The sequence below is a fragment of the Martes martes genome (assembly GCF_963455335.1).
Source record: "Martes martes genome assembly, chromosome: 16".
Taxonomy (NCBI): Eukaryota; Metazoa; Chordata; class Mammalia; order Carnivora; family Mustelidae; genus Martes; species Martes martes.
Window position 1 is genome coordinate 48,796,154 of NC_137904.1, and position 24,040 is coordinate 48,820,193.

A 24,040-nucleotide genomic window follows, 5' to 3' on the forward strand; every position below is an offset into this window, starting at 1 on the left:
AGCAGTGGATATAGTGTTGAGGCAGAAGTAAGAACAAACTTTTTAATGCCTTCTTCGTTTGTGAACTATATAAGAGCCAGGTAACTTCCTCAATAGAGACATTACTTAATAAACTGGAGCACTGAGCTCTAAATAAAGCTAATGAACTAGACTGGTATTTAATAAGCCAGAACACTGTAAAGAGCAACAACTAGTGGACAGTTCTCAATGTTTATTTTCTACCAGCCAATAGGTGATTATACTAGTCCCCTCCACTTTCCAAACCATGTTCTATCTGAATCACTGTTTCAGTGTTCTAAGAAAAAGAAACAAATCAAATAACAAAATCAATTATTTCAAAAGTTTGGTAGGAAAAAAGGATCTAATATTTGATCATTAGTTAAGAGTTTGTTAAAGGTATACATGTCACGTAAAAAAAAATTGGGGATTTCAACTTACCAACCAGTACGTACTATTCTGAAGTACTGGTAACCAGATTCATGACAATAAAGAGATGTCCAACAAGAAAACTTCCTGAGTACCAGTCCCATCAGTAAGACATTGTCTTTGCACTTCCTTAGCACTTACCATGCGTTATAATGTCGTGGATTGACTCTGATAGCATTTCGAAAACAAGCTAATGCTTTGTCTAATTCTTCAGTTAATACAAACTCATGCCCTAATAAAGTATAGGCATAAGCATAATTTGGATCAACCTGGATAGCTCTCTGGAAGAATTTAATTGCAATATCATGTTCCCGCTGCAAACTGAAACAGTTTCCGGCAGCACACCAGGCCTTAAAAAAAGATGGAAACAAAAACCAAATATATAATTAAAATTTTGTTTCAATTTTTCTAACAAAACCAAATTTACGACTAAAATCAAGACTTAGACCTCACTGAGAACAGAAAAACAAAAACAAAAACTGAAGTTATCTTTTTTTAAAAATTCATTTGAGAGAGAAAGAAAGCATGAGCACATGAGAGCATGAGGAAGGGGCAGAGGGAGAGGGAGAGGGAATCTGGAGCAGACTCAACACTGAGCCTGGAGGCTGGACGGGGAGCCCTGAGATCAGGACCCGAGCTGAAACCAAGAGTTAGACGTCCAACTGACTGTGCCAATCAGGCACCCCCTAAAGTTTTAATAGATACAGTTGATCCTCATTGTTCATGATTTCATATTGGTGAATTTGTCTACTCATAAAAATTTATAGGATTTGTAAAACCAAACTCTACACTTGGGAGTGCTTTAGTGGTCACCCAACACATGAGTTGTCCACCAGGCACACTCTCAGTTGAAGTCAAGAAAGGCTTCATCTCTCATAGAGAGCTGACCAGAGTATAGAGTGTAGGGGGCAGTGCAGGGCAGGGCAGAGCAAGAAGCTCTGGATCTGCGGCCAGCTGGACACAGACTGAACCCTTAATCTGGCACCGGTCATAGGGTGGCCTCAGGCAAATCACCTTAACACTTCTGAACTTTGTGTTCTCTTTAATATAAAATAAAGATAATAAAATCTACCAGAATGTGTTGCTTTTTAGGATTTAAGATTATAATCTGTGACAGGTGTGTGTGTGTGTGTGTGTGTGTCTATTTCCCCCAGGAGCAATGATCCAGTCTTTGTTAATTCAGTGTTTACAGAAACTACTGATCATAACTACTAAGAATAGTGAGAATTAACTATTTTTAATTTAATTCTAAGATTAGATATGTTATAAAAGTACCACTAACTATTCTTGAGATGCAATGAAATACAATTCTTATAGGACTGAAGCATGTAAATGAATTGTGCCTATGTCTTACAATGACAATAAAAAAACACTATTTTATTTTAATTCAAAATTAGCACTTTTTCCAATTTACATTTATTTCTGGTTAATGAACACTAATGCTGCTGACAACAGCAATTTTTTTTTTAAAGATTTCTTTATTTTAGTGAGAGACAGTGTGTGCATGCAAGCACACGCAGTGGGTAGAGGCAGAAGGAGAGGGAGAGAGAAATCCAGGCGGACCCTGCACTGAGTGCAGAGCCTGACGCAGGCCTCGATCTCATGACCTTGGGATCAACCCTGAGCTGAAACCAAGAGTTGGATGCCGAATCGACTACACCATCCAGATGCCCCAATAGCAGTTTTAATATAGCCAAATCTTGATTAATCTTGAATTTATTTTAATATATGCTTATGAATCTGCACCACATGTTCAAGGAGTTTCTCTTCTCTGAGTCCCTCTCTGCCTGTACAGAAGGTGCAAAAGTAAGTGTGGATGATGCTAAATGGTGTTTGAATTATCTGCTTCATTCCCACTTGGCCGGGGTGATTGGAAGACAACTTCATAAGGGAAGTGTTTCAGTTATCATACCTCTGGTGAATTTTTATCCATGTCGGTTAAGTCTTTTGAAAGAACTGAAAGAGCAACATCCTTTTGAAGATGCCAAAGTGTTGTAGAGTAGATCTCCATGCCTTCAACTCTGTAATTCTCAATCCTTCTAACCTCTGAGAATATTCTTTCAGCCTGAAATAAAAAAACTAGTTAACGGGAAAACAAGTTGACACAATTTACATATACACAGGGAGAGCACTGGGCACTATTCTCATAGGAACTAAATGCTGCTTTACTTTATAGTGTTTATGTGAATTAGTAACAACACAGGGTCGCAATGAACAATGTCCCACAATAGGTCAAATATTGATGTAATCATATTCACACTTAACCTAGGTATACATTACTCATGATAAGTACATTAACTGTGAAAAGAAAACCTACGTTTCCACCAAAATGACAGAGGAGAAATCTATACAAAGTTATAATTCATAAAGGACAAGTCAATTATTTTATTCTCAAAAAACACATTTTCAAGTTTTAATAATGGCTTTACAGAATAACACTCTCAGGAAAAGTGAGAGAATAATGATTTCTGTAACATAAAACTACTTGTGCCCTGACTTTTATTAAGAAGTTGAGTTAAAAAATTAAGGGGAAGTAAGGTTCAGTTGGCCACCAATGCTATGGCATGTTGAGCACTGAGCATACCCACCAATGTCATACCTGCAGGGGGACTGCAGCTCCAGGCTAGTGATTCCCTTTTCCTCTGCAGCACTAACCTGACTTTAGGGTCCCTCCTCAGCTACTTTTTTCCTCCCCACACTCACAGCTCCCAGAACGGTTTCTCTCACCTTGAAGTTTGAGGCTTTGGGTTATATGAAACCAATTAGCAGTTCCCTAGTTTATCATTCAAAAGTTCAGAACTCTAAAAGTCAAGTTTAGTTTAGGAAAAAAAAAATATTGGGACTGTTCTTAATGAAGTGAAGATGGCAGAAAACACAGAAACAGCATTTATAAAACCAGGAACTCCCAAGAAATGGCCATATACTATCTAGGATTAGCTTAATGATTTGTAACTTCCCTGAAATCCCTTAAAAGTTACAGATAAGTTTTTCCAATAGGCACCGGTTATAAGACCTAACTACAAGTCAAATATAGGTTTTGGAAATCTTTTGGTTTCAAATTATTCAGGATTTATTGCTTCCTCTGAAAAGTGATTGTGGATAGACAAAAAGAAAATGAAAAAAAAAACTCATGAAATTAAGCGGAAACAAAGGCTTCTGTTTAGTTAAATATCTGGGACGCTGCTCTATAATTAGAGGGAAATAATAAAAATTATGTATTTTAAAGTACTAGTGAAATAATAAATTAGAAATAATTTTCAAATGGGCTTGTCAAACACAGCTTTTGCCTATGTATCAGTAAAGGCTCATTATCCAAATATGGAACTTCTAGCAATGAATAAGGCTGATCTGTCTACAGCAGCACTTTTTTTTTTTTTAAAAGATCTATTTATTTATTTGACAGAGACACAGCGAGAGAGGGAACCCAAGCAGGGGGAGTGGGAGAGGGAAAGCAAGCTTCTCGCCTAGCAAGGAGCCTGATGCGGGGCTTGATCCCAGGACCCCGGGATCATGAAATGAGCCGAAGGCAGCCGCTTAACGACTGAGCAACCCCAACACTTCTTTACCATACAACAATACGTGAATTGGTATCTTCTTTATTTATTCTCTACCTAGAGGAACACTTCACCCCCAGATATTTGCATGGCTTATGAAGGAGTCACCTCTTTTCTCTGAGCACACTTTTTAGTCAATAGCACCATATCTCATTGTCCTGTAATCCCCTTATCATGCTTCATTTTTTTCTTCCTATGACCTATTGCTACCTGTCCTTATACATGTATTGGCTTACAATCTATCTCTCTTACTAGAATGCAAGCTCTATAAAGGCAAGCAATTACCTGTCTAGCTCTATTACAGAGTCTAGAAGAGAATCTAAGACATAACATGCACTAAACAAATGAGAGCTGAAAGTAAACAGGGAAAAAACGTAACTTTGTTATAAACCTCATAGTTTGTTTTAGAGAAATTTTATAATATATAGATTTTTTGAACTTTTAAACAATTTTTTTAAGTTTATGGCCAGGGAGAGAAAATGCTCAGAAGGTAAACTGGGTAGGAAATTTAAATTGGAAATTAGAATTTTCTTTGGCTTTGCGTTAATAATCGTCTCCTTTTCTGGTATAAATAGATAACTCAAGCAACAAATATAATTAAAATTAAAGGGATAAAAGTCTTGAGAAGGACATTATGTCCTCCATTATATACAGTTTTCTTCATAGCATTTTTGAAGTTTATAAGAAATACTTAATGCCAAAAATTCATATAGTAGAAAAATTATTATAAACACCTATTACCTGGTAATACATATTTTCAGATCCAACTGAGTAGGGTACAAATATTTCACATAAGAACATATGGATGTGGCGCCTGGATGGTTCAGTCGGCTAAGCATCCAACTCTTGATTTCAGCTCAGGTCATGATCTCAGGGCCTTTTTTTTTTAAAGATTTTATTCATTTATTTGACAGAAAGACAGTTAAAGAGGGAACACAGGCAGGGGCAGTAGAGAGGGAGAAGCAGGCTTTCCGCCAAGCAGGGAGCCTGATGTGGGGCTCGATCCTAGGACCCCAGGATCGTGACCCAGAACCAAAGGCAGACGCTTAATGACTGAGCCACCCAGGCGCCCCATGATCTCAGGGTCTTGAGACTGAGCCCTGTGTAGAGCTCCACGCTCAGCACAGAGTCTGCTTTGGATTCTCTCTCTCCCTCTCCTTCTGTCCCCACCCCCGACCACACTTGAGCTCTCTTGTTCTAAAATAAATAAAATCTTAAAACAAAAAACAAAAAACAATATAGGTATTGGATTCTCTACAAATCTATCTCAAGCAATCTCCTCAAATTTAAATTACTCAACCCTTAACACAAGAAAACATTATCTATTTATATATTAAAATGCTCAGAAAATAAAGGCATTACATAATAAATATTGACCTTTTGGTTTTTTTTGTTTTTGTTTTTGCTTTTTTAATTTCAAGCAGCTGCAAATCCAGTGTGGAGCCCAATGTGGGACTTGAACTCATGACCCTGAGATCAAGAGTCGGGTGATTAACTGATGAAGCTCCCCAGGTGCCCCTAAATATTGACCTTTAAGATCTAGCTGTCTCAATCACAGGCATTTTAATTAAATTTAAATTATCTCTAAAAAAGCATGTATAACAGTTTTCTATACTTACTTGCATGTACTCTGAAAGTTCAAAATAGGCCCTTCCAATTTGGCACAGTACCCAACCAGTATTGTAGTGGTGAGAAGGTAGGTGGCTCAAGATATTTATAGCTTCTTTGCAGTTGTATGAACACAAAGCTAAATATCCTTTCCCCATTTCACGAAGAAGGCTCATCAAACCTTCTAGGAGAAAACAATATAGTAAACAAAGGAGAAAAACACAATAAAACAGTTTGGTTTTCTAGAAAGGCTAATTACAAAATAATTAAAAATTCCAACATTTATCTAGAAAAAAATGGAAGGTACTTTAACGAACATTGAAAAACTTACTTAAAATAAGTGAATAAAATAAAACACAAAGAAGATACTAAGCATTTAAAACAGACCTGCTGCTGCTTTCTGTAGATTAAATGCCTGGATCTGAGGTGTGATTGTGGAGATTTTCCCTTCTGAAATGATGGAAGAGTCCAATTTTGTAATTTCCAGGCTATCATTTATGTTAGGTTGAGTTATTCCTCCTTTATTAGTTTTACTTTTAGTTTTTCTGTTTGGGATTTTAGGTGGAAACTTCATTTTTAACTTCTTGCTATTCTCCTGTAAAAAGGAGGAAAATTCCACACTTGTTAAACTCATATATTTTAAGACCTCCCAATCCTTTCTCAAATATTAGTCACAAAATAAATATTTAAAAAAAAATAAATTTGACTGGTCTAAATTTTTCTCAGAAAAAAATGTATAATAACAAAAATTTTCAAAGTCATTTAATTTTAAATGCAACAATCCTGAAAATAAATTGTATCAATGAATTAGTGTGTAAGGTGTATTAGTATTGTTTGCTGCTCTTTTCTGAAAGTATATAACTTTATTATTTAAAAATAAGAAAATAAATGGATGCAATATTACCTAATTGTCTGAGAGCATTATAACTAGTAAGTTATAAAATTGTTGATTTGTTCATGTCAAAGTTAAAAATTAACCATAATATTTGTCAAGGAGCCAAGAAAATTTACCAAGGGCATAATGAGGTTCTCCAATTGTACAAAGAAGTGTGCAAAGAACACACTGGAAATTTCCATTTATCCTTCCCCTAATTCTCCTAGGGAGAATATCTGACATAACTACAGGCCACCATCAAATCCAGGAGACTGGAATTGGTTCAATACTATCAACTAAATTATATATCTTATTTGGATTTCATCCCAGTTTTTACAAATACTTTTTTTTTTTTGATGTGATAGTTCTATGAAATTTTATCACATGTATGATTCGTGTAATCAACCACCACAATAAGGATATAGGACTGTCTGACCACTACACAAAAAAATTCCTTTGTGCTATGCTCTAGTAGTTGTAGCTTCCCCTCCAAGTTCTAACTCCTAATAGCCACTGATCTGTTTCACATTACATTAATTTTGTCTTTTGAACAATGTTTTATAATATTTATTAAAAAGCCAAGAAAATTTATAAATGTTATAGACAGCTTTATAAAATAAAAAAATTAGAAAAATTTAAATAGTCTCTGAATTTACTTATTAGAGATGGAGGGGGAAGCATTAAGTAAATGTGACATATGGAAATCTTTAACTTACCTTGGTTGTAGAGCTGTCACTAGTAAAAAGTCGTGAACTTCTTCGAGGCAGTGCGTTTGGGGGAGATGTGATAGTGGGGCTCAATACCTGAGGTGTTGTACTAAAAAAATGATAAAAGTAGACATCAAAAAACAAAAGACAAACAAAAAACCAAAGAAACAAAATCCAGCTTATGACCATTACCTTTTGTTTCAATTCAGATACATTAAAAAAAAAAACCACATTGATCATGTTTGTACTCTAAAGTTGATGAGTTTGGTTGGTCCTTTGTCATCTCTCTATGAAAACTCAGAATTTAAAAGCTATCTGTGTTATCATAAAATAATAAAGATTACAGCACAGAGCTTCACTCTATCTGAAATTGTTAATTTAACTTAAAACAATCCACATAAGAACTGTGGATCAAAAAGTGATAAACACATCTATAAACTAATTCTCTCTAGCCCTCATTTGCAACCATAGGAAGTTAGAGAAAAAAAGATAGTTGGACATGGATAGCCTAAATGTGGGCTATTTGCCAGCGAAAAAATACCATTAGAACAATTATTATTTCTTTATAAATTCAAACAACCACATCAAGGTTTACTCTGTTTAAAGCCAAAGGAATCTAACGATTGCCTAGGTACTTTTTCTTTTTTTTTTGACTTTAAAAGGCAAACCCTAAGACACAAGGATTCCATTTTTAGAAAGTAAGCAAACTTAAAATCTCAAGTTAACTGAGAGAGGGTAAGTCTATGGACTAAATGGTTTACAGTTTATGTGAAATCCCACTAGTCACCTGTATTTGAGTCTAAGAGGCTTCTTAGAATAAAAGAGACACTGACCAGTGAGTACAGAAAGCCCAGGCTGCTCTTACCTTTTCAAAAGACAGAATCTCAGTGTAGGGATTACAGCAAGTGAGGTCACTTAGGCTGATGAATCAATTTTATTTTATGATACACTTTTTAAGATGCATTTGTAATTTTTATATTTTTTTAAAAGAGTTATTTTAGAGACAGAGGGCAGAGGGAGGGGCGGAGGAAGAGACTGTCTTAAGCAAACTCTTTATTGAGTGTAGAGCCCTACACAGAGCATGATCTCATAACCCTGAGATCATGACCTGAACTGAAACCAAGAGTCAGATGCTTAACTGCACCACCCAGGTGATTCGATACATTTTTTTTTAAAGATTTTATTTATTTATTTGACAGACGGAGATCACAAGTAGGCAGAGAGGCAGGCAGAGAGAGAGGAGGAAGCAGGCTCCCTGCTGATCAGAGAGCCCAATGCCGGGCTCGATCCCAGGACCCTGGGATCAGGACCTGAGCTGAAGGCAGAGGCTTTAACCCACTGAGCCACCCAGGCGCCCTCGATACATTTTTTAAAATTAGGATTTTATTCTTATTATTTTTAATTTTTTTAAAAAAGATTTTATTTATTTGTCAGAGAGAGATAAAGAGCAAGAGAGAGAGAGAGCACAAGCAGGGGGAGTGACAGGCTGAGGGAGAGGCAGGCTCCCCACCAAGTAAGAAGTCTGATGCGGAACTCGACCCCAAGACCCTGGGATCATAACCTGAGTTGAAAGCAGACGCTTATCTGACTGAGCCACCCAGGTGTCCCCCTAGGATTTCTTTTTTTAGAAGAGATTAGGGTTCACAGCAAATCTGAGGGGAAGGTACAGAGAGATGTGCCATATACACCTGCCCGCCTCCCCCACAGCATCCCCCCTTATCAACATGCCCTACTAGAATGGGACATGTTACAGGTGATGAGCCTACACTGATGTATTATAAAGTCAACAGTTTATGACAGAGTTCACTGTTGGGTTTTATTCATTCTATAGTTATGTGTGAATATATATAATGACATATATCCATCATGGTGTCACACAGAATATTTTTATGGCCCTAATCCTCTGTGCTCTGCCTACTCATCCCTCCCCCTCCAACCCCTGGCAACTACTGACCTTTTTTATTGTTTCCATAGTTTTGCCTTTTCCAGAAGCTGATTCATTTTTAAGTACAATATCCTTTATTTGAACGATGTAATTTATGTTATGTGAATTATATGTTGTCAATAATGTTACCTAATTATAGAAAACAGCTTGTCTGAGAAGTGGGAGGGAATAATTTAATCCATGGAGCAGTTTATAGGGAGGACAAGCCTAAGAAAAATGTTGAGACTTCTTAAAAGCCACAAAAAGTTGCATAAGTATAACATTAATCTTGTGGGGGTAGAAGCAAAAATAATAGTAAGATAATTTGGGGGCTAGGAGGATGAAGAAGATAAAGTCCTCCTATATCATAATTTTCATTATGGTTCTGTTAGCTCCAAAGGCCAATCTGACAAAAGAAAAAAATGTCTGAAGTCTGACAGGCATCAGGAAAATGAATCAGGATACTGAGTGAGTTTGAAACATTGGTCATAGCACATGAAATGCACTAATTTCTTTATAACTTGCACCTGTTTAACTAGGAACTTGAGAATGAAAGGAATGTGCTCTAGAATCAGACTGTTGAGGTTTGAAATCAATTCTATCACTTATTACCTATGTGATTATGTGCCAGTTATATTAAACAGTTAAAAAAAAAAGTTCTGCAGGGGCGCCTGGGTGGTTCAGTGGTTGAGTGTCTGCCTTCGGCTCAGGTGGTGATCTCAGGGTCCTGGGATCAAGCCCTGAGGCCACTCCCTGGTCAGCAGGAAGTCTGCTTATGCCTCTCCCCCTGCCCCCGGCTCATACTTGTTCTCTCAATCTCAATCTCATACTTGTTCACTCTCTCTCAATCTCAAATAAATTAAAAAAAAACCTTTAAAAAAATAAAAAAATTTTTGTACATATTTTATGGTTTCATAATAAAATATGAATGCTAGTTATAAAGAAGATGCTTTGGAAAGAATATAAAAATGATTTTTAGAGGTTAATACATGTAAAGAAAATAATGACATACAAAATTTTGGGGGGAAATTTAGCTAAGAGAACTATGCTATTCTAATCATCTCTAAAAAACAACTTTCTTTAAAAAAAGAACAGACTTCCACTGCCAATGGTAAATGGAGTAAAATGGACCAGATTTACTATCCCATCTTTAACAACCAATAACACCGAAAAAAAAAAAAATGAAACGATGCTTTTCAGATATCAGACAGAAAGCACATATGCCTGAAGAGAATTCTGAGGACACAGCGCAGGGAAGGGGAATAGAAGTCAGTGGTCTTCCTGTGTTGGGAAAATGTTGAGACTTCCAGGAAGTGAAGGCAGCTAGAATATGAAGGTCAGAGTACTAGAAAGGGGAGCTACAAAGAGGGAGAGATTCAAAGATCTGCTGGAAATTTTCCTAGAATCTGCAGCTGAAACTGAGTAGTGCAACCATTTAAGCGTGTTATAATAAAAAACTCATCTGGTCTTTGTCCTGAATTCTTGAGAAGCAGCTTCTAAATGCTCAGAATTTCTCTCTCTCTCTTTTTAAAGATTTTATTTATTTATATGACAGAAAGAGAGAGATCGAGAGAGGGATAAGCAGGGGGAGTGGGAGAGGGAGAAGCAGGCTCCCCGCAGAGCAGGGAGCCTGACACGGGGCTCCATGCCAGGACCCTGGGACCATGACCTGAGCCGAGGCAGATGCTTAACAACTAAGCCACCCAGGCGCCCCAATGCTCAGAATTTCTCAAGTCATATGAGTGTCTTTGTTCTTCAAGGTAGGCCCCTGAGATCACACCTGAGTTATGTTAATGAAATGACTTGTGGTGGGGCCCTAGACAGTTTCAGGATACTGGGCTGGCCTTGCCAGAAAGACCAACCAGTGACTAGAAGGCTGAAGCTTTGAGCTGGCTGTTAACGGCCTGACCTTCTCTAGGAAGGGGAGGGTGGCTGGAGAATGAGTTAAATCACATGACCAATGACACAAGCTATCATGTGTATGTAATGTAACTCCAATAAAAACTTTCACTACCAAAACTCAGTGGTGCTTCCTGATTGGCGAACACACTGATTCACTGTTGAGGTGACACGTCCTACCTAAGGGAAAAGACACAGAAGCTCTGTGTCCAGGACCCTCCCAGACCTCATCCTATGGGGTCTTGGGTCCTGGTCTGGTCCTCACTGGTATCCCTTATAATAAAACTTTAAGTACAGAACTTACCTAGATTCTATGAATTGTTCTAGCATATTAAATCTCAGGAAGTAGCAAGAACCCTCAAATTTGTAGGTAGTTGGTCAGAAGTGAAGGTGGCCCAGGGAAACCCTGAAATTGTAGCTGCCAAGTCAACCAGATTTGTTAAGTCTTGCTGGGACTATCATCTTAGCCTGCAGAGTCTATGCTATGTCTGGGTAATTAGTATCAGAACTTACTACAGTATTACAGTGAGGAAAACTACCTGAATCTAGAGAAAAAAATACTGGAAAGGAGCTGACAGAACAATTCTTGGAGCTCACCCTGGGCTGGGAATAGCTCAGATTTCAATAGCCAGAATGAAGAAACCTCATACTCAACAGGTCACTGAGCACTCAAAGGACACTGCCTCAATAGGGGGGAAAAATTAGTCCAGACTAAAGGCCACTCTTGTCCTACCCACAAAACTTAAAAATCAAGACCTAAAAGGAATAAAGTCTTAACAAGTAACTGCCTCCCAGAATAAAACAGAAATACTTAAAAGAAGATAAAACAGTCCAGCACTCAACAATGTAAAACTTCTAATAACTGCCATAAAAAAACAACAGCAGAACTAGGCATACAGAGAAGCAGGAAAATATAACCTATAGTGAAAAGAAAAAAAAAATCAATAAAAAACAGACCCAGAAATAACACAGTAAGACAGTAGACAAAATCATTAAAATCATTTTAAAAAATCATTATAGATATATTCCATACGCTCAAAAATGTAGACGAAAGAATGAGCATGTTAAAGGAGAGAACCAAATAAAACTTCTGGAGATGAAAAATAGAACATTTGAGATTAAAAGTGTATCTACATCCTGGCTGGGGTTAATAACAGATTAGACACTGCAGAAGAAAAATTAACTTGAAGACATAACAATAAACACTACCCAAAATGAAACAGAGGAAAAAGACTGGAAACAAAAATGAACACAGCACTGAGCTGTGAGGGGCAACTTCACAGTCTAATAAACACATATGCAGTGTCCCAGGAGGGGAGAGGGGACATGATTTGAAAAAATACTTGAAGAAATAATGGACAAAAATTAGCTAAATTTAATAAAAACTACGAAATTACAGATCCAAGAAGCTCAATTTGAAGGTCAAGAAAGAGGAAAACTACATGATAGCACATCATGATCAAATGACTTAAGATCAGAGATAAAAAGAAAATTGTAAAACCATCAGAAAAGAAATACATTACATACGGAAGAACAAAAAATAAGAATGACAAACTTCTTGTCAGAAACAAAACAAGCTAGAAGACAGTAGAACAACATCTTTAAAGAAAAAACCATGAACAAGAATTCTATATCTAGTGAAAATATCTTTCAAAAACAAAACCAAAGGTAAAATAAAAATCTCTTTCAGACATACAATAGCTGAAAAAATTCATTACCAGCAGACTTGGGCTATAAGAAATTTTAAGTCTTTCAAGATGAAGGAAAAGGATACCAAATTGAAATGTGAACCTATAGAAAGAAATAAAAAGCACCGGAAATAGTAAATATGTGGGTAAATACAAAATAGATTTTTCTTATTTTAAAAAATCTCCCTAGAAGAAAACCAACTATTTAAGGGAAAAACTATAACAATGTAAATGGGGTTTACACACATGCAGGAGTAAAATCTCTGACTACAATAGCATAAAGATGGGGAAAGGAGCGTAAAGCACACTGTTAAAAGGTTTTATACTATATATGATGTGGTACAACATTACTTGAAGATAGATTTGGTAAGTTAAAATATATACTATAAACACTAAAACGGCCTCTAAAAAGACAAAACAGAGTAATTGTTAATGAGGCAGTGTTAGGTTGAACTTTGTTTCCCCCCAAAATATGTTGAAGCCCTAACCTCCAGGACCTGTGAATGTGACTTGTGTGGATTCAGGCTCTTTGTCGATGTAATCAAGTTAAGAAGAGGTCATTAGGGTGAGTTCTAATTCAGTATGACTGATGTCCTTGTAAGAGGGAAATCTGGATATAGAGTCACACAGGGAGGATGGCCGTGTGAAGACAGAGGCACGTACTGAGTTACACTACCATCCACTAAAGATGCCTGGGACTACCAAAAGCTGGAAGAGACAAGGAAGGATCTTCCCTTGGAGGCTTCAGAGGGAGTATGGCCCTGTCAACACCCTGACTTTGGGTTATAGCTTCTACAACTGTGAATGAATACAATTCTGTTGTTTTAAGCCATCCAGTTTGCAAGAACTTTGTTACAGCAACTGTAGGAAACTAAGATAGGCAATAAAGGAGATAAAATGGAATAAAAAATACACAAAACCCCACAAAATCATCAACAGTTGATGTTTATTAAAGTTAGTATAATTGTTTAGCTTAAGTGAAATATATAATTCCGTAAATTATGTTTATATATTCTTTAGGATTAGCATTTACTCAGCCTATATAATATTGTTCTGCAGGAGGCCTCAGGCTCCTTCTCATAATTGAGCCTCAGGCAATCCCTGTCATGTGTCTGTGAGCTGGCCCTCATGAGACTTGCCATCCTGGCATTTCAGAAATAGAGGTCTTTTACATAGTCAAGGTTTATGTACATGTGTGTCTATTTTAAAACTTCTGGTACATGTATCATTCTTCTAAAATATTAGCTATGGTTTGTTTTTGAATACTTCAACAGAAAAAAGAAATCCTATTTAACACCATTTCTGCGTGGCAATGATTCATTATTTAAAGATTTACCAGAAGATTAATTTTATGATCTGTATATAAAAGTGCATAATAGGGGGAAGGGGAGAATGAAACCTATCTGTATTTGACCAATGAAGGTCATGTAATAAGAAAATTATTTTGGAGGAGTGTTCAGAATATCTAGTTTAAACAAATTCGTGAGGGAATCAGAGTAAAATAAAAAGACATTTTGGTTACTTTTGTTGTGATTTGTATTAAAATATTCAACTAAAAATTACACTAGTCTTTTCAGTAAGTTTGAAATGCCTTTTTTTCCCCCCAAGATTTTATATTTAAGTAATCTCTACACCGAGTGTGGGACTCAAAATTACAACCCCAAGATCAAGAGTCGCATGCTCTACTGACTGAGCCAGCCAGACACCCCTAGAAATTTCTAATTTGACATATTTAAAATTTATAATAGTCATTCTAGAATTCTTGAGAGAGTAAAAACCTGCCTAAAGTGAATAAAATCATGTTTTATAGCAAGAAAAGCCAACAATATCAAATAATGACACCATAATAAATACCTTGTTTGCGGGCCAGAACTTTGTGTTTGTGCAACAAGAATTGGGGTTACCTCTCGACTATTTCCACTCTGTGAGAAGACAGACTTTGTTCCAGTTTGGCCGATTCTGGCAACAGACTGTAAAACACAAAAAGTCTAAGGTTTGTGAACTATAAATTGCACTGAAAATGGTAAAAGACACCATGATGCTCCCATCTACATTTTCTCAATGCAAGATTTCATAATACATACTTGTTATCTGTAAACACAAATTATTGTCATTATTAATGTTAATGAATATGTTAGGATCAACATCAAACTATTTTATCCTTTTAACTTCAGTTTTTTTTTTTTTTTAAAAGATTTCATTTATTTATTTGAGAGAGAGAGAAAGTGAGAGAGAGCACAAGCTGGAGAAGTGGCAGAGGGAGAGGGTGAGGGAGGAGCAGACTCCCCGCTGAGCAGGGAGCCTGATGTGGGACTCTATCCCAGGTCCCTGGGCTTATGACCTGAGCTGAAGGCAGATACTTAACCGACTGAGCCACCCAGGTGCCCGCTTAACTTGAGTATTTTTATCTTTATACTAGCCTTCCATTTTTTAATTTAGTTTTTAAGGAAAGGCTCAAACTTCCTGAAAATTCCTAAAAAGGCAATTATTACACATTTTCCAGGTGGGGCTAAGTGTTACAAGAATTTTAAGACAGCTACTACTCTTTAGGTTTATAATCTAACTCAGATTTATGATCTAATATAAAAATAATAAGTAAGATTTAACATCCCTTCTTTGACACTTAGAAGATATTCTATAGTAGTTCAGAGGAATACATTTTTAAAAACTACCCGATTATTTTCCATATTCCAAGCATTCTGCTCTTAGAATTAACACTTCTTTATAGTGTGTTCAATTTCCCATGAACTGCTCTCTGTTCCCATGGAGGAGTAAAAAGACTTCCTGGCCCTCTGTCTTCTCTAATTTATCACCTTATTTCTATTCATTTCCATCACTTGGCTTCTTTATAAAATGATCTGTGACTGCTGCATCAATGGTTATTTTTAGTTTTTTTTACTACCAGGTAATTTTCTTCAAAATTGATTATTACTTTGATACCCACTATACATAATTCTCAAACTTTATAATGATAATAATAATAACTTTCTCGTCAGATATGAAAGCCTTATTTTGGCCTTTCCTGTATTCGACATGAATGATCATGTCCTCCTTTTTGAAACCGTATATAACTTCCAAATAATACGGTATCATGATTATTTGTCCTAGCGCTTCATCTGCAGGCCCTTCTTCCTTCCACTGTTTTAAATTAAGTATGCTCGGTGTTCTTTTGCTACTCCCTTTTCCTAGGACAGCCTGGCTATTTCGACAACTTTATTATTTCTATCACCAGGCCATATTCTCTCCCCTATGACTATCCATGAAATAGTTTCATCTAATTTACCACCACCTCAAAATAAAACTTTATAATCCTTCCTCTTCTCCTTCCCCAAGACGGAACCTCTACATTCACCCAAGGGACAAAATTTAAAGTCATTTCTGGCCCTTCCTTATTTAACAAACATCTGTGTACTGTACACAGTATTCAGTGTGATATTTTTAGTTGATACTACAGCAGACCTACAAGTAGAACTTTCCTATGAATGTCTTATAGCAGGGGAAGGAGAGAACAGGGGCAGAAGAGGAGGAGACAGCAAGTGGCTTTGTTGTTTGGGCACTGAAATCACCTACCCAGCACTGACTAACTTGTCCTTGATTGCAATGGCTTGCCTGGTTTTGGCTTACTTCACTTGGCATGCTGATTAGTATCCTAATATGCCTTCTTATAATTGTAATAAACAATTATACTACAATTATACTTCAGGTAGCTGCCAACTCTTAAAAACAAGATTTAAAATAATCCACACATCAAGTGCTTTGCAGCCCTCCTCTTTTTTTTTTTTTTACTAGTCTCAGAGTTTCTATTATTACTCATTAAGAAGCTATTATAGAAACAAAACTTCACAGACTCTAAGGAATTTTTGGAGTAAAAAGAACAAGAACAAACATCTCTAGGAGAGTAAAGGGTTTATATCAGTCATTTGCTAGTATGACTTACTTAAGCTTCCATTTCTTAAACACCTATTAAGGATAGCAATATGCATTTTAAATACACAACCTAACTTAATTTTCACAGAAGGTAACCCTTTACCACAGAACTATTTGAAGCAAATGGCACTTTGACATCTAACGCCATAGACCTATATAAAAGTACATTATTTAAAAAGTCTCAAGACTTGCTGCAGCATTTACTAAAAGGATACTGTCAAATATTTTTTTACTACACATTTACTATAAAGTTACTATACATCTGTAAGAATCTGCCATTAAAAAAAACTTTATTATCAGAAATAGCTGGCTTTATGCAAGTCAAAGTTTTTTCATGTTAATTAGTAAACTTAAAAGACAAATACAGTTGTGGAGACAAGTAAAACAATGGCAGGTATAATTTCTGCTATTTATATTCAAAGTGATAGAAACCAACCTAATTTCACTTGAAAAAGGGGAATTCAAAAGTAAAAATCTGCATGTTTATTTAGCTACATGCTAAAATAAGCTATACTTGTGAGTTATAATTTTACATGGCCAAAGAGCAACCACCTTTATGTCTCCTACTATAACCAGCAGCTTATGACAATGATGACCTACTTTTACATTTAGATCAACAACTCTAAGGCAATGGTCATTATATAAAATTAGATTCTCGCTGAAATTGCTTTTAACAGATCGGAATTTTAAATCATTAATTTTTTTTTTTTTTTTTTTTTGACAGAGAGATCGCAAGTAAGCAGAGAGGCGGGCAGAGAGAAAGGGAAGCAGGCTCCCCACTGAGCAGAGAGCCCGATGCGGGGCTTGATCCCAGGACGCTGAGATCAGGACCCGAGCCAAAGGCAGAGGCTTAACCCACTGAGCCACCCAGGCGCCCCCAGATCGGAATTTTAAATGAATTTCTTTTACAAACATCAAAACTGTATTTTACATGGAAAATACCTTTTTTGAAGGGGCTCCAGTAGATGGCACGTCAATTACAGAAGATGTATTAGTGTAGTTTTGTAAATAGGATCCATCTCCAGGACTTGGGGTTTCTAATGGCAAAATCCCAAAACTGAGAAGAGGTTGAAATCAAGGTGTCAAAAAGTCATCAAGGCATATATAAAGCAGCAGTATACTTAAATTAGAAGGTCTAAAAGGAAGAGAATGGCAAATCAGTCTTGGGGGCAGTGAGGATCTGAGGGGCAGATTTAAAATAAGCTGTGAATGTAGACTTTTCCACCCACCATAACTAAATTTAAAAAAAAAAATCAAACAAGGAATTAAATTGAGCAACAACTACCGATATCAGGAGATTTATTGGAAATAAAGAAGAATGGCTTTGTAAAAGCAAAGATCCAAATGATCAAATTATTTCAAATTCTTGGAATTTACAGGATTTAGACACTGTTACAGAGAGACTGTCTCTAGAGACCATTGGATCCATCTGTGGATTCGGGGGGTTGTAATCTCATGGCCATGCTGTTTTAGTAACTCTCTGGCCCCAGGACCCAATTCATAGCATCTGTTCTAGCACAGAATCTTTTATTTTGACACTTTTGGATAGGTATCCTCTGGGCTGGGTTCCTATATTTATAGATATATATATTTCTAATAATTTTGACAAAGTACTTTTTATTGATAGGTGTCAATCCTTCTTCCATGTTTTGGAAAACTACTTTAACAATAATCACTGCTGTCACTCTGATTATATAAGCATTCCAACATTTCAAAAGGTTCATGGATATTCACTGACATACAGCCAAAAGGACAGTATCTTTTAACACATATACTAGTTGAAGAAGGCATATTTAAGAGTTTTACATTTTTCTTTAATAGTTAATATTAAATTTTTATCACAGGTATTATATTTCTTTTACTTCATTTTCTGAAAACACAATAGGCCAATTACCGACTTACTAAATGCTTCTATTTCCATAATGATTTAGAAGTTGCTGTTCATATTAATTTATATTAATAATATGAATTATTACAGATCATTTAATATTACAGCACATTTTAAAGCATGTTTTGTCTGTCTTACCTTGGGGTTAATGGGCTAAGAGCAGCTGGTCCTCCTAATAAGCTTCGACCAGTTTTTGGTTTATTTTGAACCTGTTTAGATAATATGGAAGTTCCTGTTCCAAGAGGGACAGTATCTGGTGAAATTACAGCTGAATCAATATAAGACACTGAGGAATCTGTATTCAAGGAGTACTTTGAATTGGAAGATTCTAAATTCAGTCTGTTTAATTCCTGAAACAGAAAATTTCTACCATGTCATTTATGATACATTATTTAGTTCACTCTTTCCTGTTTTCATAATATTTGAACACTAGCATATGATACACTTACAATGGTGTCCTGGGGTGTTTCCGTAAGAACGGTCTCAGGCTGTCTGTGAGATAGACTATGATTAGATACTAGTGTTGTACACGAGCTGGGCAGACAGTTGCTAAAGTTCTGTAAAGATGTTAATTTAAATGTTTGGTCAGGATCTGGCTTTTCACCTGTGAAGGGAAAAAAAATATATGCCTCTGAGGAAATTAGGATTAATATCTTTTTTCAAGAATGCATAAATTAGTGGAAATAAGGCCTTATCCAGTGTTTTAAAGTTCTCCTATTTCAGCTAATCAAATTTACCTCCCCAAAGTCCATCTATCAATTTATTATAAAAATTTACCCCTCAGATAAAGCTATAAATTTAGAAATTAAATGGAACTAAAAAAGCACTGATTTTTAAATATAAGAAATCATTGGAAAATGCAGATTTCTGTGTTTCTTTTAAAGCAGAAAGCAAGTAGATCTCATTTTACTCAAAGTAAGGAGTGATGGTCAAGAGCTGAAACCCAATAGACAGTAAAGTTTCAAGCACTTCTGTGTATACATACACAATGTTTTTAAAATGACCGTTGATGCATCGTAGAGCACATATACTAAGGCACTCTTTCCCCATACCGTCCAGGTCTTATTTACATTAACAGTTTCTGCTCCAGGCATTCTATTAATTTCTTTCCTTACCTAGAAAGCTAGTGTTATACTCATATGTTATACTCATACTCACAATATGACTCATTCTAGAGGACACAAGGCCAAATCATTCCTTAAACATATTCTATTACCTTATTTCTTATTCTCAATTTTAACAGCTTTTAGCTTTGAAACATATTTTTCTTGTGAATAATTTGTATCACTTTCCAAAAACTGAGAAGGAGGAAAAAAAGTAGGGGAACCCTCCCCTAGCTACCTCTACAAACCTACCTATTTCACATAATGATTCAAAGGGGGACCAGAGGAAAGGATTTAAACTAAGGCTCTTTTGGTAACATTCTGATCCTTTGGCAAGCCGATCTGTCTTGCTGTAAAGACAAACAAATAGATTAGACAAGCTATACAACCCAAAACATTATAAAGAAATTTTTGGTACAAAAAAATTAGGTACTCATATATGTATGTAATACATATATGTATGTAATACATATCTAAGTTCTGCGAGTACTCTTCTTGACGCTTCCCTAAATTACCAATTTCCCCTTCTTAACCATTCTCCAATCTCTATCATTTAAGGCAGTTCAAATCAAAAGGCCAGTGAAGGCAAGCAGAACATGAATTGAAAGGAATGCTAGCCTAATAAACTATCATTGATTCTTGACTATTATAATTGCTTTTAATTTCCTGTCAGATACTGGAATTACTGAGGAGAGATGGACAATATCCAAATATTTGTCCTATTCTTAATTTTTAATGTAATATCTCATTGGTAATTTTGAAAGTGACTTAAATGTTTTAAATGATCAGATCTTCTAATGAAGTAGAGGTAGTGGCTTTTTTTGTTTTTTTTAAAGATTTTATTTTTAAGTAATCTCTACACCCAACGTGGGGCTTGAACTCACAACTCTGAGATCAAGAGTTGCACGCTCTACTGACTAAGCCAGCCAGGTGTCCCAAGGTGGCAACTGTTAATGAAAAAAGTTTCTCAAAGAATTGAGGTGAAAGATTATTTAGATGGTACTGGGAAGAAACCAGTTAATCTAAGAATCAGACTTATTATTGTGTCCTAAACATAGAAGTCCCATGAGCTATTGTAGACAAAAAGACCAATAAAGAGATAAAAAAGATATCCTAACAAGTTATAGCTACAAAACAACAACAGGTATGTATCTAGATTACTGGGTCCAATTTTGGTCATAAGACAGACACATAATGGCTGAAATGAAAAGCCACTTTTTTGGAACAGAGTTTCCCCCTACTGGATATTAAATCTTTTAATATTAATGATGAATAAAAGGAACCCATCCTTATTCTTTAAACAAGGCGGGGGGGGGGAACCCTTCTTTGTGGTTAGGGCCTGATTCAACTGTACCTTCAAAACTTTTAATAATCTTGTTTAAAAATAATTAGTAAAACACATATAGTATTTTTGTGATTTAAACACTTCATTTTGTTTTATTAAACTTTATTTTGAAATAATGTTAGACTCATATACAAGTTACAAAAATAACACAGAGTCTCTATGTACCCTATATCCAGCTCCCTCAATGACAACATTGGACATAACAATAGCACAGTTATCAAAACTGGGAAAATAACAACAGCATAAACTAAACCACAGACTTTATTTGGATTTTAGCAGTTCTTACATGCATTCATTTGTTTATGAATAGTTTTATGGAATTTTATCGCATATAAAGATTTGTGTAACCACCACCACGATCAGAATACAGAACTGTCCCAACAGCCCAGAGAAACTCCACACCTGCCTCTGCACAGCCATACTCTTGCTTCAAATCTACCTTCTGATCTGACAACTACTGATCTGTCTCTATCATTATAATTCTGTCATATCTATGTTTTATGAGAAATTCTGTTGCTCTGCATCCTCATCAGCACTTATTATTATTATTATTATTAATTCTTATTTTAACCATTCTAACGGGTGTGTAGTGGTTTCTAATGGTGTTTTTTATCTGCCTTTCCTTAAAAGCTAATGATTTGGCACATTTTTTCATGTGATTACTTACCATCTGTATATCCTCTTTGGTGAAATGTCCATTCAAATACTTCACCCACACTCTAATTAGTTTCCTAATTTCTAATTTTCTTATTATGGAGAATTCAAGAAACAAACTGTTTCTACCAAGTCTTTCCTACTTACCATCTTACCCCTTCTTCTTAACCAAGTAGAACTAATTATTTCCTCCTTCAGACAACATACTGCTCAAATTTTAACATAGCATTTTTATTGTGATAAAAACTTACAAACTTTTGTTTATAGCTTCTCTATTATAAACCTTTGAGGGCAAGGACTGTGAGTTATTTATCTTTACATTCCCAGTCTCAAGTACTGTGTCTAGCCATAAATGGAGGATAGACCTCAAAATATTTTGAATAAATGACAAGAATAATCATAGTTTCATGAACTACAATTCATTACTCCAAGTCCTTTTACTAAGATAAATGAAGATATTGATATTATATCTTTACTTACTCCTGTTCTCAAAAGAGTGGTGTCATCTGAAAATGAGCCCCAAAATTCAGCCAAATAATTTATTCTGTTCAAAGAGACATTTTCAAGGTTTTTTAAAAACTACTATTCAAACTAGCCTCAATTTATCTTAAAACAGATGCTTTCCTAACTCTTTAGACAAGCAATCCTCAACCATTTCTCCTACAATATGTAATAGGTGACATTTATACATGTGATGATGCACTCCCATTGGCAGTTGAACAATTCCTGTTATCTAATTTTATCTCCACCCTCTACTCCCCAACTCAGAATATTTCAGAATAAAAATCAGTGCGAACAATATTATTATAGTGATGACTTTGAATTCATTCTCACTTGCTTTCAAAAGACTAAATTTAAATAAATGTAAAGAAATTGTAAATACATTTAAAATTCTTTGCAAATCATTATTATTTCAACTACCATTGTAGGAAGTTTCCTATGACATGCCTCAAGATTAGTATGGCAAACCAGATAGAAATTACTATGTTTTATTACTGAAATTTGCCTTCAAGCCTTGTTCTAAGGAGCAAAAGTGATATTTAATACTAGAGAAAGAACTTCACTCATTTCTTTTTCCTCAGTGGATGACATGAAGATATTCTCCTCACCCAAGGTAAAAAAAAGACCCATATGTGCATTCAATTATTAGGTAGTATTGCTGTAGCTACTATCATTAAGGCAAGGTGGATAGTCAAAAATGGGATCAACATCCCTATTTATAGGTTTAACAAGGTCATAGAACTAGAAGACTGTGTGTATACTTTTCAGCCAAGTGCTCTCTGATAAACATAGATAATGTAAGTTTTTTTAAAATCACAAAGACTTCTAGCACTGGAAACAATCTTCTGGTAACTCGAATCATTCTTACTTACCAATATACATGTCCCAACAAAGAAAGAGTAAAGCAAGCTGAATCACCAAACTCAGTAACAATATCATCATGGCTTTTCTGCTTATTAAACACTCCACCAGATAAGATCTGTTCTCCTTCTGCAAGCCTTTAAAACACAAATTTACAGATTAACAAAAGTCAGTATAAAAAGTACTGTGTGTAAAGACATTCTTCATTACCAACGTACTTCCTTATATGGAGATAGATAAAGTAAGAAGTCCATGGTACCTTTAGAACAGCAATAACCACGTGTTTAGAATCATTTGGAAGACTGGGAATTTATGATCTTAAAATTCCAGTCTTGCCTTTAAAAACAGAACCAGTTAAATTTAGTTTCTGTATGTATAAATGTAGTCTGAGCAACATACACATTACTCATCATGTCAAAAGAAATGGAAGGCCATTATACTGGGGGAATATGTGAATGGTTCTTCACTAACAGATGTAGTGATCCTTTTTAGTTCTATAATTCCTTGAAATAGGAATCAGCAAGCAAATTAAACAAGACCAACAGATTTTAACTAAAAACTGCATACTTAATGGTCTCAGTCACTTTTAGGTTTACAAAAGAAACCTGAATAGCACTTTCTCTTTTTGTCAATTATGTTTTCTTGATATAGAAAATCATAAGTGTTCCCCAAAGGAAAAAAAAAATGACCTGACTTCACTATTTATTTTTAGCACATCAGAGTTTATAATGGTTTCTGTTTTAAAGTTTTTTCCAAACATCATGGGGAAAACTCTCAAGTAAGTTTGCATAGCATATCCTAAACATAAATGATATCTATAGTTCTTTTACTGTCAGTGGGACTTTTAAGAAACCATTAATACTTGTAAATGGAATAAAAATGTCTAAGGTAAGAATTGGCTTAAGAAACTGCAAGTTAAATAAATTTTTAAGAATTTAATATTAGAATCTTTGAAGTAAAAATAATTCAATAACAAATGCTGCAGAAATTTTATAGATATTTTAGCTAGCTTCAATTTAAAAGTCATCAGTAAGACAGTAGACAAATACAATTATTATTAGTCTACGGAGACTTCATGAGG

General features: G+C 35.4%; 1 protein-coding gene across 2 annotated transcripts in view; it reads right to left on the reverse strand.

Moving 5' to 3' along the window:
* The window catches only part of CDC27 (cell division cycle 27), a 72,148-nt gene that overhangs the window by 22,395 nt on the left and 25,713 nt on the right, over positions 1–24,040 (reverse strand). The window contains exons 4-14 of one of the 2 annotated variants that reach the window (XM_080827382.1): positions 22,971–23,096; positions 19,851–19,948; positions 18,945–19,099; positions 18,634–18,845; positions 17,550–17,664; positions 14,535–14,650; positions 7,179–7,278; positions 5,976–6,183; positions 5,600–5,769; positions 2,339–2,491; positions 568–776 (exon numbers count right to left, since the gene is read on the reverse strand). In XM_080827382.1, the coding sequence (XP_080683508.1) occupies positions 568–776; positions 2,339–2,491; positions 5,600–5,769; positions 5,976–6,183; positions 7,179–7,278; positions 14,535–14,650; positions 17,550–17,664; positions 18,634–18,845; positions 18,945–19,099; positions 19,851–19,948; positions 22,971–23,096 (1,662 nt within the window). Of the gene's footprint in view, positions 1–567; positions 777–2,338; positions 2,492–5,599; positions 5,773–5,975; positions 6,184–7,178; positions 7,279–14,534; positions 14,651–17,549; positions 17,665–18,633; positions 18,846–18,944; positions 19,100–19,850; positions 19,949–22,970; positions 23,097–24,040 lie in introns of both variants that reach the window. The other variant, XM_080827381.1, reaches the window with a different exon arrangement.